At 46.8% G+C, this 11,029-nt stretch overlaps 1 protein-coding gene across 4 annotated transcripts in view; it reads right to left on the bottom strand.

Annotated features, from left to right (window-relative positions):
* RSPH3 (radial spoke head 3 homolog) overlaps window positions 1-9,934 on the bottom strand; it is a 29,158-nt gene extending 19,224 nt beyond the window's left edge. For all 4 annotated transcript variants that reach the window (XR_003093642.1, XM_025202010.1, XM_025202009.1 and 1 more), the window contains exons 1-5: window positions 9,795-9,934; window positions 9,597-9,684; window positions 7,014-7,155; window positions 2,197-2,342; window positions 1,283-1,486 (exon numbers count right to left, since the gene is read on the bottom strand). Coding sequence is in view for 3 of the 4 variants with exons in the window: in XM_025202010.1 (XP_025057795.1) it covers window positions 1,283-1,486; window positions 2,197-2,342; window positions 7,014-7,155; window positions 9,597-9,684; window positions 9,795-9,886 (672 nt within the window). In the remaining variant the exon portion in view is untranslated. The remainder of the gene's footprint in view (window positions 1-1,282; window positions 1,487-2,196; window positions 2,343-7,013; window positions 7,156-9,596; window positions 9,685-9,794) is intronic.
* Between the last annotated feature and the right edge of the window lie 1,095 nt (window positions 9,935-11,029).

The raw sequence follows: 11,029 nt of genomic DNA, 5'->3' as shown, positions 1-11,029 counted from the left end.
CCCCCCCCCCCCCCCCCCCCCCCGGAGAGGGGAGCGCTTTATGAGAGAAGATCCCAGAGAGGGGGCAGAGTACATGGAGAAGGACACGCCAACGTCAGGTACATCAGCGAGGCTTGGGGCGTGGTATTAGGGGTGGTAGGAGCCCCGCGCAGCCCACAAGGCTAGGGTGCTTGAGTAGCACCCAGTGTATGGGGAGACCTACAAGGGGTCCAGGAGTTTACGTGCCCGAGGAGACGCAAGGCAGCCTCCCTATTACATTTTACTTTAAGAACAAAGACGTGGTGGGTGAGAATGGAGGGTGACCTTGGGCCAGATTAGCGCGGAGAGAGGGCCTTGAGGAGATCACGGCCCACCTGAAGGACCCCGCCGTGACAGTTGTTCCGACTGGAATATCAGTGTTCCAAATGAATGCTGCTGCATTCTGCTGATGTATGCAGAACTAGAAGCAATGGACCGAACTACAGCTGTCCAATTTTACAGGAGTTTTTTTAAATATATGAAACGGACCATATTTTCTCATACATCAAATGACCTCAAATAAGATTCTCTCTCTGCTGTATGCAACCATAACTTTCACTGTTGAATTGTCAGCTGCTCTGCCAAAAGCTGAAACTATAACTGCTGCTGAAGATGGGACTCCATGGGCAGAGCTAGGATTTTGAAAAGAGCTAAAAGTAGTCTGCAAATCTGTGAAAGAGGAGAGACAAGGATAGCTAAACTGTAAATACTTCAGCCAAACTGCTGAAGAAAGGACAGAAGTATAGATAGACCAAAGGATAGAAAGACCATGAAAAAGTAGAGTGCATCATTAACACCTGTTGAGTGAAGAACAATTAGCAGGAATCAAGTAGATTCTAATCAGCCATGAAGTTTATTGACTCTCCCAGCTCTGCCTGAAGTTGGAGAGACAGATAATATAACAGGGTCCTAAACAGGATTAGATAAATTAATGGAGGATGGGTCCTTTGTGAACAATTAAATAGAACAGTCAGGGATGTATTCCCTGACATCCCTACCCATAAGAGTTAGCTCTAGGGAGGGCCTGACAGGGAATGGATCATTCTAGACATTCTCCCTTCATACACTCTCCTTCTAAAGCATTTGCTATTTGCCATTGTTCAAAGAGGATATTGGGCTAGACGAACCCAGTATGAAATGTCAGTATGGCATTTCTCCAGTTCTTATAAGAGGAATAAAGCCAAATGAATATATGCTTGTCAGTAAATGAAAATGAAGACCTTGAATGTTTAGACAGCCCTGGTTTACTCCCTTTGCTCCATACCTTTTCCTCTCTATGGCGCCGCTCCTGTTCTTCAAGGCGTTGTACTTCAGCAAGCTCTGCATTCCGCAGTTCCTCAAATGCGTACTGATGTGCCCGCAGATTGGCCAACTCCTCTTCTTCCATCACTTCCAGCAAAGCTTGTTCAATCGTTTTTCCAACCAAAACTTCCAGCATTGGTTTGACTTCAATGTCAAAGTCAAACAGCTGAAGACAAAAGTAAAGTAAATGAGCTACATGTTTCTAGATTTCAATCAATTCTAAGTCTTATCAAGATGAACAGAAAAGTTTATTCCTGCAAGAATGCAGATGATACGAACGAAACACTAGTAAGCATGACTATGATGTTATTTGTAACCTGACAGACACATCAACTGCACTTTAGAATTCTGTCACTCTTGCTCTTCCTCAGTGGCAGCTTCTACCACTTCAGTTGCTCAAATATTTTCTGAGAACTTTAACACTCTCCTCATTTTAGAAAGGCACCCATAGCAAGATACAATAGGTCCCAGTCTGTCTGATAGGCCCAATCAACAAACTAATTCAAACCACAGTTGATCTTGGTATCCCAGTCAGAGCCAGGAAGCTGAACTGGATCCTAGTCATGCACTCATGGACATCTTTAGTGTCCATTAACTTTATTGTTTGTGCACACAGAAGAATTTCTAAATTATTTAATTTTTGCTTCTAAGTAGTACTCCTAAAATGATATAATTGAAGAAGAAGACGACTCTTCCTTAATTTTGAAGATGTCTAGCATTCTGTAAGGATATTTTGGGGATTTTTAAATCTCTCTATAAGAAATATCCTCAATGTTTCTGAAATGTTTTTGCCTTAGTTAATCTTTTTGTATCACAAACTTTTTAATCTAAAAGAAGTCTGATTATGGTACTTAGAGATGAAAATCTGCATTGTACCTCTCCTTCTTGTATCTGTGTGGCAGCATCTCTCCCTGTTTTAGCTGGGATGAAGAGTGGAGTAGGCGGCCTGTCCAGAAATGCATCTGTTTGACACTCCACATCAACTTCTATTATGCGGTCACCAAGCTCTTCCAAATATAACTCTGCAAAGTAAGATCATAATGAATATGGTATGTAGGATTCCATCTTGCTTTAAAAACCATTAATATAATTTGGCAAACTAAATGATACCTTAATTATACCAAAATAAGGTACAATATAATGATTAGATGAGAAGATAAAGAATCGACTTAAAATCTATGCCAATTTTCTGTGTAACATCTGCCATTATCATGTAGTCCATAAGGTCTGGTCTATTTAATTGGAACAGTTCATACAGTGATATTTCATTTGTCAGATTTCAGAAGTAGGTGAAATTATTTACCCTAAGTCTTAATTACTAGATTTCAAATCACTTTGAGAAATAAACTGTTCCAGGTAGGAACCTCCATGTTGGAGGGGAGACAAGGAAATCTCTCATAGTAGCTTTTAACTTTAAAAAGGGAGACTACACCAAAATGAGGAAGCTAGTCAGGGCTGGCCCACAATTTTTGGGGGGGTCCCTGCAAAATATAGTTTTGGGGCCCACTTATGTGAAGAAGCTGGCCGGCAGCGGCGTTTGGCTGAAGAAGCCAGCAGAGGGTGGAGGTGGCGAGGGGGTGTTGAGCAGCTGAAGAAGCTGGCAGTGGTGGGGAGGGGCTGGCGAGCAGCAGGACCTGGAGCTGGCAGCTATGGCAATGCAGACTGGTAGCAACCGCCTGCCCCGCCTTGCTATGGTACTGATTTCAAGTGTTCATGGCCACAGGGGGACCCTTGGCTGCGGGGCCCTCTGTGGCCACAGGTTCCGCAGGATAGGGCGGGCTGGCCCTGAAGCTAGTTATATGCATATTAAAAGGTGCCCCTAAAGAGGTGAGAAACTTGTAGGCACCATGGGAACTGTTTAAAAACACCACGCTGGAGGCACAAAACAAATGCGCACCACAAATCAAAAAAATGGAAAGCAGACCAAAAGAAAGCCAGCATGGCTTAATGGCAGAGCTGCAGAGGCAATAAGCAGAAAAAAGGCTTATTTCAAAAAGTGGAAGTCAAATCCTAATGAAGAAAATAAAAAAGAACATTAACATTGGCAAAGCAAATGTAAAACTGGAATAAAGACACAGTAAGAGAATTGGAGGAGAAACTTGATAGACACACAAGGCAACAATAAACATTTCTTTAAATATATTAGAAGCCAAAGACCTGCCATGGAGTTAGTTGGACCTTTGGATCATCAGGGTGTAAAAGTGGTGCTAAGGATGACAGGGACATTGCCAAGAAACTAAATGCATTCTTTGAGTCTGTCCTCACTTTGGAAGATATTAGGGAAATTCTGTCACCAGATCCACTTCTCTCTAGGGACAAGTCAGTGAAACTGACCCAAGCTGAGGTTTTGATAGATGAGGTTGTAGAGGAATTTGATAAATTAAACAGTAGCAAATCACCAGAACCTGATGGCATTCACCCTAGGGTCCTGAATGAACTCAGATAGGAAACTGCTGAACTTCTAACTGTAGTATGCAACCTATCAGTAACAACTTCCTTGGTACCAGAGGACTGGAGGCTTGCCAATGTGACTCCCATATTTAAAAAAGGCTCAAGAGGGGATGCAGGGAACTACAGGCCAGCGAGGCTGATTTCTGCTTTTGGAAAACTGGTAGAAACAATAATAAAAATAATTGTTTAGCATATGGATGAACATGACTTGCTGAGGAGGAATTAACATGGCTTTGTCAAAGGGAAATCATGCCTCACCAACCTACTAGAGTTCTTTCAGGGTGTCAATAAGTGGGTGGATCAGGGCGATCCACTTGACACAGTATATCCGGATTTCCAAAAAGTCTCTGACAGGGTCGCCCATCAGAGGCTCTTAACTAAATTAGGTAATCATGGGATTACAGGGAACGTCCACTCACAGATTAGAAATTGGCTGAAAGGTAGAAAGCAAAGATTAAGTACAAATGGTCAGCTTTCAGGATGGAAAGAAGCAAACAGGGGGTCCCCAAGGGATCTATGTTGGGACCAGTGCTATTTAGCGTATTCATAAATGATCTGGAAAAAGGGGTGAGTAGCGAGGTGTCTAAATTTGCTGATGACACAAAATTATTCAAAGTAGTGAAGACCAAGGAGGACTGTGAGGAACTACAGAAATATCTCCCACAACTGAGCAAATGGGCAACTAAATGGCAGATACAATTCAATGTAGATAATTGTATATATACACTATGCTGGGCTCTCCATTAGCTGTTACCACACAGGAAAGAGATCTGGGAATCGCTGTTCATTACAAATATCAATCAGCTCAGTGCTCAGCAGCCATCAAAAGGGAAACACAATGTTAGGGATTATTAAGAAGGGAATTGTAAATGAAATAGAAAGTTTCATTATGCCCCTTTATACATCTGTGGTGTGTCCACACCTTGAATACTGTGCCCAGTTTTGGTCCCCTCACTTCAGAAAGAATAGAGAAGAACTAGAGAAGATCCAGAGATGGGCAACCAGGATGATTAATAGTATGGAGGGGCTTCCATATGAGGAGAGACTTAAGAGGCTAGGCCTATTCAGTTTAGAAAAGAGACGCTTGAGGGGAGATGTGATAAGGGTTTACAAAATACTATACGGCAAAGAGAAAGTAAATAGGCACTTATTATTTACTTTCTCTCAAAACAGGAACTAGGGGTCACAAAATGAAACTAGTAGGCAGTAAGTTTAAAACTAACAAAAGGAAATTCTTTTTCACGCAGTGTGTAACTAAAGTGTGGAACTCATTGCCACCAGATGTTGTGGAAGCTGACAGTTTAGTCAGATTCAAAAAGGGACTGGACAAATTATTGGAGGAAAGGGGTATCAGTAGCTACTGAGCATGAGAGCTAGGGATACAGCCTCTGTATTAGAATTTCCTAGACCTTAAAGGCCAGAGGCTGCAAGTGAGAGAGGAACAGTAGAAAAAAAACACCCTGGTCATACCCAGTTTATTCTCTTTTTCAACATTCACTCTGTGCCACTGTGTGACAGAATACTGGGCAATATGGACCTGTGGTCTGACCCAGTAAATGGCAATTCTTACGTTATGTTCAGGTGGGGTTAATTCTTATAAGTTAAGATGAAAAAGGTCACTGGTAGCATATATGCTATTTAGATATATTTGAAACGCATGTGTTTTCTTTTTCAGTGTATTCATTCTGAGAGGTAGTGGCAAAGTGGATGAGACTTGGACCTGTTGCGTTCTATTTCTAGCTCTCAGAAATAACCACAGGGTAGCTAAGGATCTGAGAAGTCGCACACATGCAAAATGTATGTCTAGACAAGGGGAATTCCACTTGCCTGCCTCCTAGGGGAAGAGGCATGAGGCCTTGCTCAGAAATAAGGACTGTGAAGTGAACAACATTAACACGGGTCAGAGGAAAAGGTAAGAGCTGAACAGTAACTCCCAATCAGTGAATTTCCCCCTAGGTCAAAAGGTATTTAAATGGAGAAAAGGCATTGCTACTGCAGCTGGCAAACAGTGCAGGATGCTCAGCAGGACTGAGAAGCCACTGAAATATTCAAAAACTTAGGGACACAACTGCTGAGTACACACAACTGACAACTTTTCCTGTCAAATATGAACAGATTTGCACCACACTGATCTCATCACTGCCCCACTGCCAAAACTCAAGTTTCTACCATAAACACTTGTGGGCTACAGTCCTGTTAAAAACAGCTGTTTGGGGTTGGTTTCTAATAGTACCCTTCCTCTTGGAAATGGCTGCACTATTTTTTATGCAGATTTTGCAGCAGACACTAAACCTGGAAATTTTATTTGCCTGAATCCAAGATGACTTGGAATTTAAGACAACTCCCACAGAAAGAGATTGTATACATGGAAAATCATAAATTTATTAGAATTTTCTCTGTATAGAATCTGGTTTTTGGAAGGTCCTGTTATATTTGTCCTCTAGCAGCTGTGGTGGGGAAAGCAGTGGCAGGGGAGCAGGCAGTGAGGAAAACAGCAGTGTGGGGGCAGGTGTTGGGGAGGCAAGTGGTCCAACCCCTGCACCTGGACCTGTGCCATGTGCTCCCTGGCACCTGTGCACTCCTTCCTGCACTCCTGTGCCTGTCACTCTGCTGCCTGTCTCTCCACAAATTGCCCCGCCCTCCCCTCCCCTCCCCGCCATACCTGCCTGCCCTGGCCACTTGCTCCCCCATCTGCCCATCTCACCACTTGCCCTACCTTCACATCTGTGCCCCTGGCTTCTGGCCCCTTGGTGCCCATTTCTGCTGCCACTTTCTCTTCCCCCCCACCAGTGTTTGACCCCTACCACCTGTCCTCCTATTTTCCCCCTCCCCCACGGTGTTTCTGCCCCCTGGCACCTGCCCCTTTGCTGCATGTTCCCCCTGCCATTTCCCCTCCATACCTGCCCTCTCAATTGGCCAGTTGCCATGTTACCCAATCCATGACCTGTGGTCCTGCTTGCCTAGGTCCGGGTTACAGCCAGAGCCAGAGCTGGAGTTGCAGCAGCTGCTTACCCCAGGACAGTATCTGAATCCAAGATGTGGTTCTGTTCCCCCTGGTTGCTGAATGGGGGGGGGAAACCCTCATTCTGGATCTGAGTACACATGGTAAGTGTTGAAGTTATGAACAATTGAAAGCCAGGTGTTACAATGGAAATGGTTAGACACCTTAATTCTATGTGTTACTACCTTCTCCCCTTTCCCATTAATAATGAAATAAAAGGGACGCCATAGGCCTTTCAGACCTGTTTGCACATCAATGTGCTTTCTGCCTTCTACGGGCTCAGGAGTTCTTGTCTGCAGATGCTCCTTTGCCCGCTTTCTGGCACGTGCTTTCCTGCGTTCCTCTTCCTGCCTTTGGACTTCAAGAGGATCTGGCTGAGGACCCTGGGGATTGATATAAAAGGCGTTTCAAAATAACAGGAAACAATGGATGCACAATTTCTAATGACAACACTACTAATTACCCTCTACAATTAAGTGATTTTTTTTTTTTCTTATTTCTACAAATCAGATCATTCAGATTTGGTTTCTAAGGGACTGACCCTGCACAGACATGTATATCGCTTTACTTTAAGTACTGTAAGCTGCTCCATTGATTTCAGTGCATAAAGCTAAGCAGGTGCACAAACCCTTACAGGTTAGCAATCTAAGGAAATCCTAGGTTCAGAGCTGTTTGGACATGGATATCTAATTCCACTAGGTTTAAAAGGCAGTTCTGCTCTGAAAAACAAATTATGCTAAAATGTACTGGTCTTACTCATATTGCTGCTCATCATTGCTCCAAGCAATGAACCTGCTTATTACACTGACTAGAACAAATCCTTATTCCACTTACCTGCCATTAGCAGTGCAAAACTGAGGAAACTATGGAAGTGTTAAGTAGATTCTGGACTACTTCACCCTGTATCCACAGCATCCCTCACTAAATACTCATTTCAGAGTCTTTTTCTGGGGGAAATGTGAGCCAGCAGGAACCTAGACTGACTTTGTGATTCAATGTCACATTCACAGTTAGGAAACACATTTGCACTTTGCAAATGAAGTGCATTTGATATACAATGAGAAATAGCCATGGCAGGTCACAGGGCCATTTTCACAAAATCACTTTCCATAGTGCAATGGTGCTTGAAATTTGCATCTGACCTGTTCTGAAAATGAAATGCCGGGGAATATTTTTGGACAAATGAATACCTCTAAAAGTATCCATCCAGGTGTCTTGAGAATCACAGAATCATAGACAAGTAGGGCTGCAAGAAACTTCCAGAGGTCATGCAGTCCAACCCCTGCCTGGACAGGATCATCCCAACCATCCTGTACAATCCATAATCTAACCTCTTCATAAAACTACCACCAACCCTAAAACACAGACCCAGAGAGAGAGAAACGATTCCTGTACCATGAGCCAGCAGTTTGTGCGTCCTCAGCCTTGGGGCACTGTGGAGACGCTGACCTCTTACAGGAAAAGAGAGCTCAACTTAATGGAGAAGCCATGATCCTAAAGCTATGATGCCCTCACAGCAGTGCTGAGGATCATGGGAGGAAGCAAACTGCTGGGCTCAACCACACCCACCATGGTCAGAAAGGAAAAGTGGGGAACCTTCTTCTCCCAAGTGAAGAGCAGTCATGACTAAAGATGATCCAGGAGGGAGTTAGGATGAATATCAACACTGTCAAATCTCTCTGTGAAAACTCAGAGCTTGATTGCCCAACATGGAGAAGCTTGAATTGTCTCCGAACAGAGGTAAGTGTAAAGTTAACACGCAGCTGTGGGGATACTCTTAATGACACAACCCTCCTGTGTGAATGAGGAGGAATTTTTCACACTACAGAACACCTACCGGCCTGCCCACATATGGAGGAACCATTCACCAAGGAGGACTTTGCTCAGGCTACAGATCAAGCAAGAGCATGTGCCTATTCTTGGACTCAAATTTGAACATGGTGACAGGACACGAGAAGAAGCACTGGGTCAGCAGTGTTTTCCAGCAGGGGCCCACACTGACCCAGCTTCCACTGGAGGAAGGTGGGAACCAGGACACAGCTGCTGCTACTGCTGCTGCTTCATCTCTCTGCCACCTGCCTGTGATGCAGCATGGGTACAACCCCTCTGCTCCTGAAGGCTACCACAGCCACTGCTCTGCAGGTCACATCCAAAGGCTTCGCACCCCAGATCTGGCCTGCAGGTCACCAGCCCCTGGCTAACAGCACTGGGCAGAAGATAGAGTAGATTTACACCTTATAGACCAGGGGTGTTCAACCCCCAGCCCATGGACCAGATCTAGCCTGCAGAGCCATGCCACTTGGTCTACAGGGCTCCTCAAAGGTGCCATGGGGCAATGGTGGCAGCAACTGCAACTCTTCTGCTGCCAAATTTCTGGTGTTGGCAGAGCACAGCAGGCCAGACGGCACACTGGATCTGTATGCGGAGGTGGCACAGGGCTGATCCAGGGACACAGGAGCTGCCCGGAGGTGCTGTGGGCTATGACCCTGCAGCTTGGGGCTGAGGGCGGCAGGTAGGTCTCAGGGAGATGGCACAGGGTCCAAATCCTGGCTCAAGGGCTTGATCCTGCCTCATGAGGCTGGATCCAGCCCACAGACCAGCCCCCAGGCTCTCACCCAGCCCTGCCCGTGCCATCGAAAGGCTGGGCACCCCTGTAACAGGCGATGTAAATCAGAGGTGCCGGAGCTTTAGCGCACTCCCTCAGCCATGGCGTACGGGTGGTCAAGAGCATCCAGACAGCGTGGGTCCCTAGGCAGAAGCCAGGGGTGGGGGAGACCCTGGTGGGGCCCACCAGCTCCTCCAGCCCCTGCCCGCTGGCACTCACCCAGGGCAGCTGGGGCAAGGCGTAGGTGCTGCCCCGCACCACGCGCCGGTCGTACATGAGGTTGGCATAGCGCCGCGGCTCCTCGGGCCTGCAACACAGTGGACACACACACAGCACAGTCAGCAGTCAGCCCTCGGGCCCCCATCCCAGCCCATCCCACTGCAGCCCCGGCACAGGCCGCCCGGGCCGGGCACTCACTGCTCGGCGGGCCCGCGGTAGGCGCGGCGCGCGGGCAGGGCGCGGGGCTGGCTGAAGTAGCTGTAGGTGCGGGCGGGCTGCGCCGAGGCCATGCCGGCGGGTTTGGAACGGGGAGCGGGCGAACAAGGCCGCGGCCGGCGTTGCCGCGGCAACCGGGCGGGGCTCGGGCACCTGCCGCGCCCTTCCCCCGCCTTGCCTGCTGCAGTCCCCGGCCCCTGGAGCTCGGGTTTCTCTGTAGCAGGCCTGGTGTGGAGTCAGCCAAGCCCCCGGATCTTGCCTTTATAAAGCTTGCGGGTGTGTGTTTGTTTCTTGTGACTAAAGAACAGATGCCATTTTCACAGCGCCTGATGCCAGGGCCTGGGGCTTTGCAGGGCTGGTGCCAAGATGATGCCTATGGGGAAGGGGAGTTGGGACTTTGCAAAGTGGGGTGCGGTGCATCCTCATGTAGAATACAGCATCATTTTCTTCAGGTAGAAAGGGAGTGTTACTGATGTGCCAGGGGCCCAGGCCTGGGTTCGGCGTAAGAGGCAAGCAAAATCAATTCTGACTTCTTGGCGCGTGCATTCATTTGCTATGTAGAATCAAAGAAAAATGAAGTTGGAAGGGACCTCAGGAGGTCATTTAATCCAGTGCCTCTCAAACTGTCTGATGTGGCGGACTGGCAATTTTTTTTCCAGTGGGCCAGAGACCGGTGCCCAGTTCAGCCGGTGGCAACAACTGCGTGTAACAGCACTACACAAATGTGCGACAGGCTGTTTCTTTCTCTTTCCTCACCTCGCACGATGCGGCATCACCTGGAGTGCTGGAATGTACGAACTGTGGCGCTATGACATATCAATGTTATGCTTCTGAAAATATATTTCCTTCTTTCCCGGCAACTCGCTGCGGACTGGCAAATATATTTCTTTCTCTCCTGGCAACTCACTACGGACCGGCACCGGTCCACGGACCACCACTTTGAGAAGCGCTGATTTAGTCCAAGCCCCTGCTCAAAGCAGGACCATCCCCAACTAGATCATCCCAGCCAAGACTGTTTATCTGGGTCTTAAAAACCTCTAAGGATGGAGAGAGGCCATCTCTCTTGGTACCCTGTTCCAGTGCTTTACTACTCTCTTAGTGAGAGCTTTTTCCTAATACCTGACCTAAACCTCCCTTGCTGCAACTTGAGATCATTGCTCCTTGTTCTGTCATCTGCCACCACTGAGAACAGTCCAGCTCCATCCTCTTTCAACCCT

This window comes from Alligator sinensis, unplaced genomic scaffold (genome assembly GCF_000455745.1).
Source record: "Alligator sinensis unplaced genomic scaffold, ASM45574v1 scaffold682_1, whole genome shotgun sequence".
Classification (NCBI taxonomy): domain Eukaryota; kingdom Metazoa; phylum Chordata; order Crocodylia; family Alligatoridae; genus Alligator; species Alligator sinensis.
The sequence above is the reverse complement of the archived record's forward strand: the minus strand, read 5'-3'. Positions and strand labels throughout refer to the sequence as shown.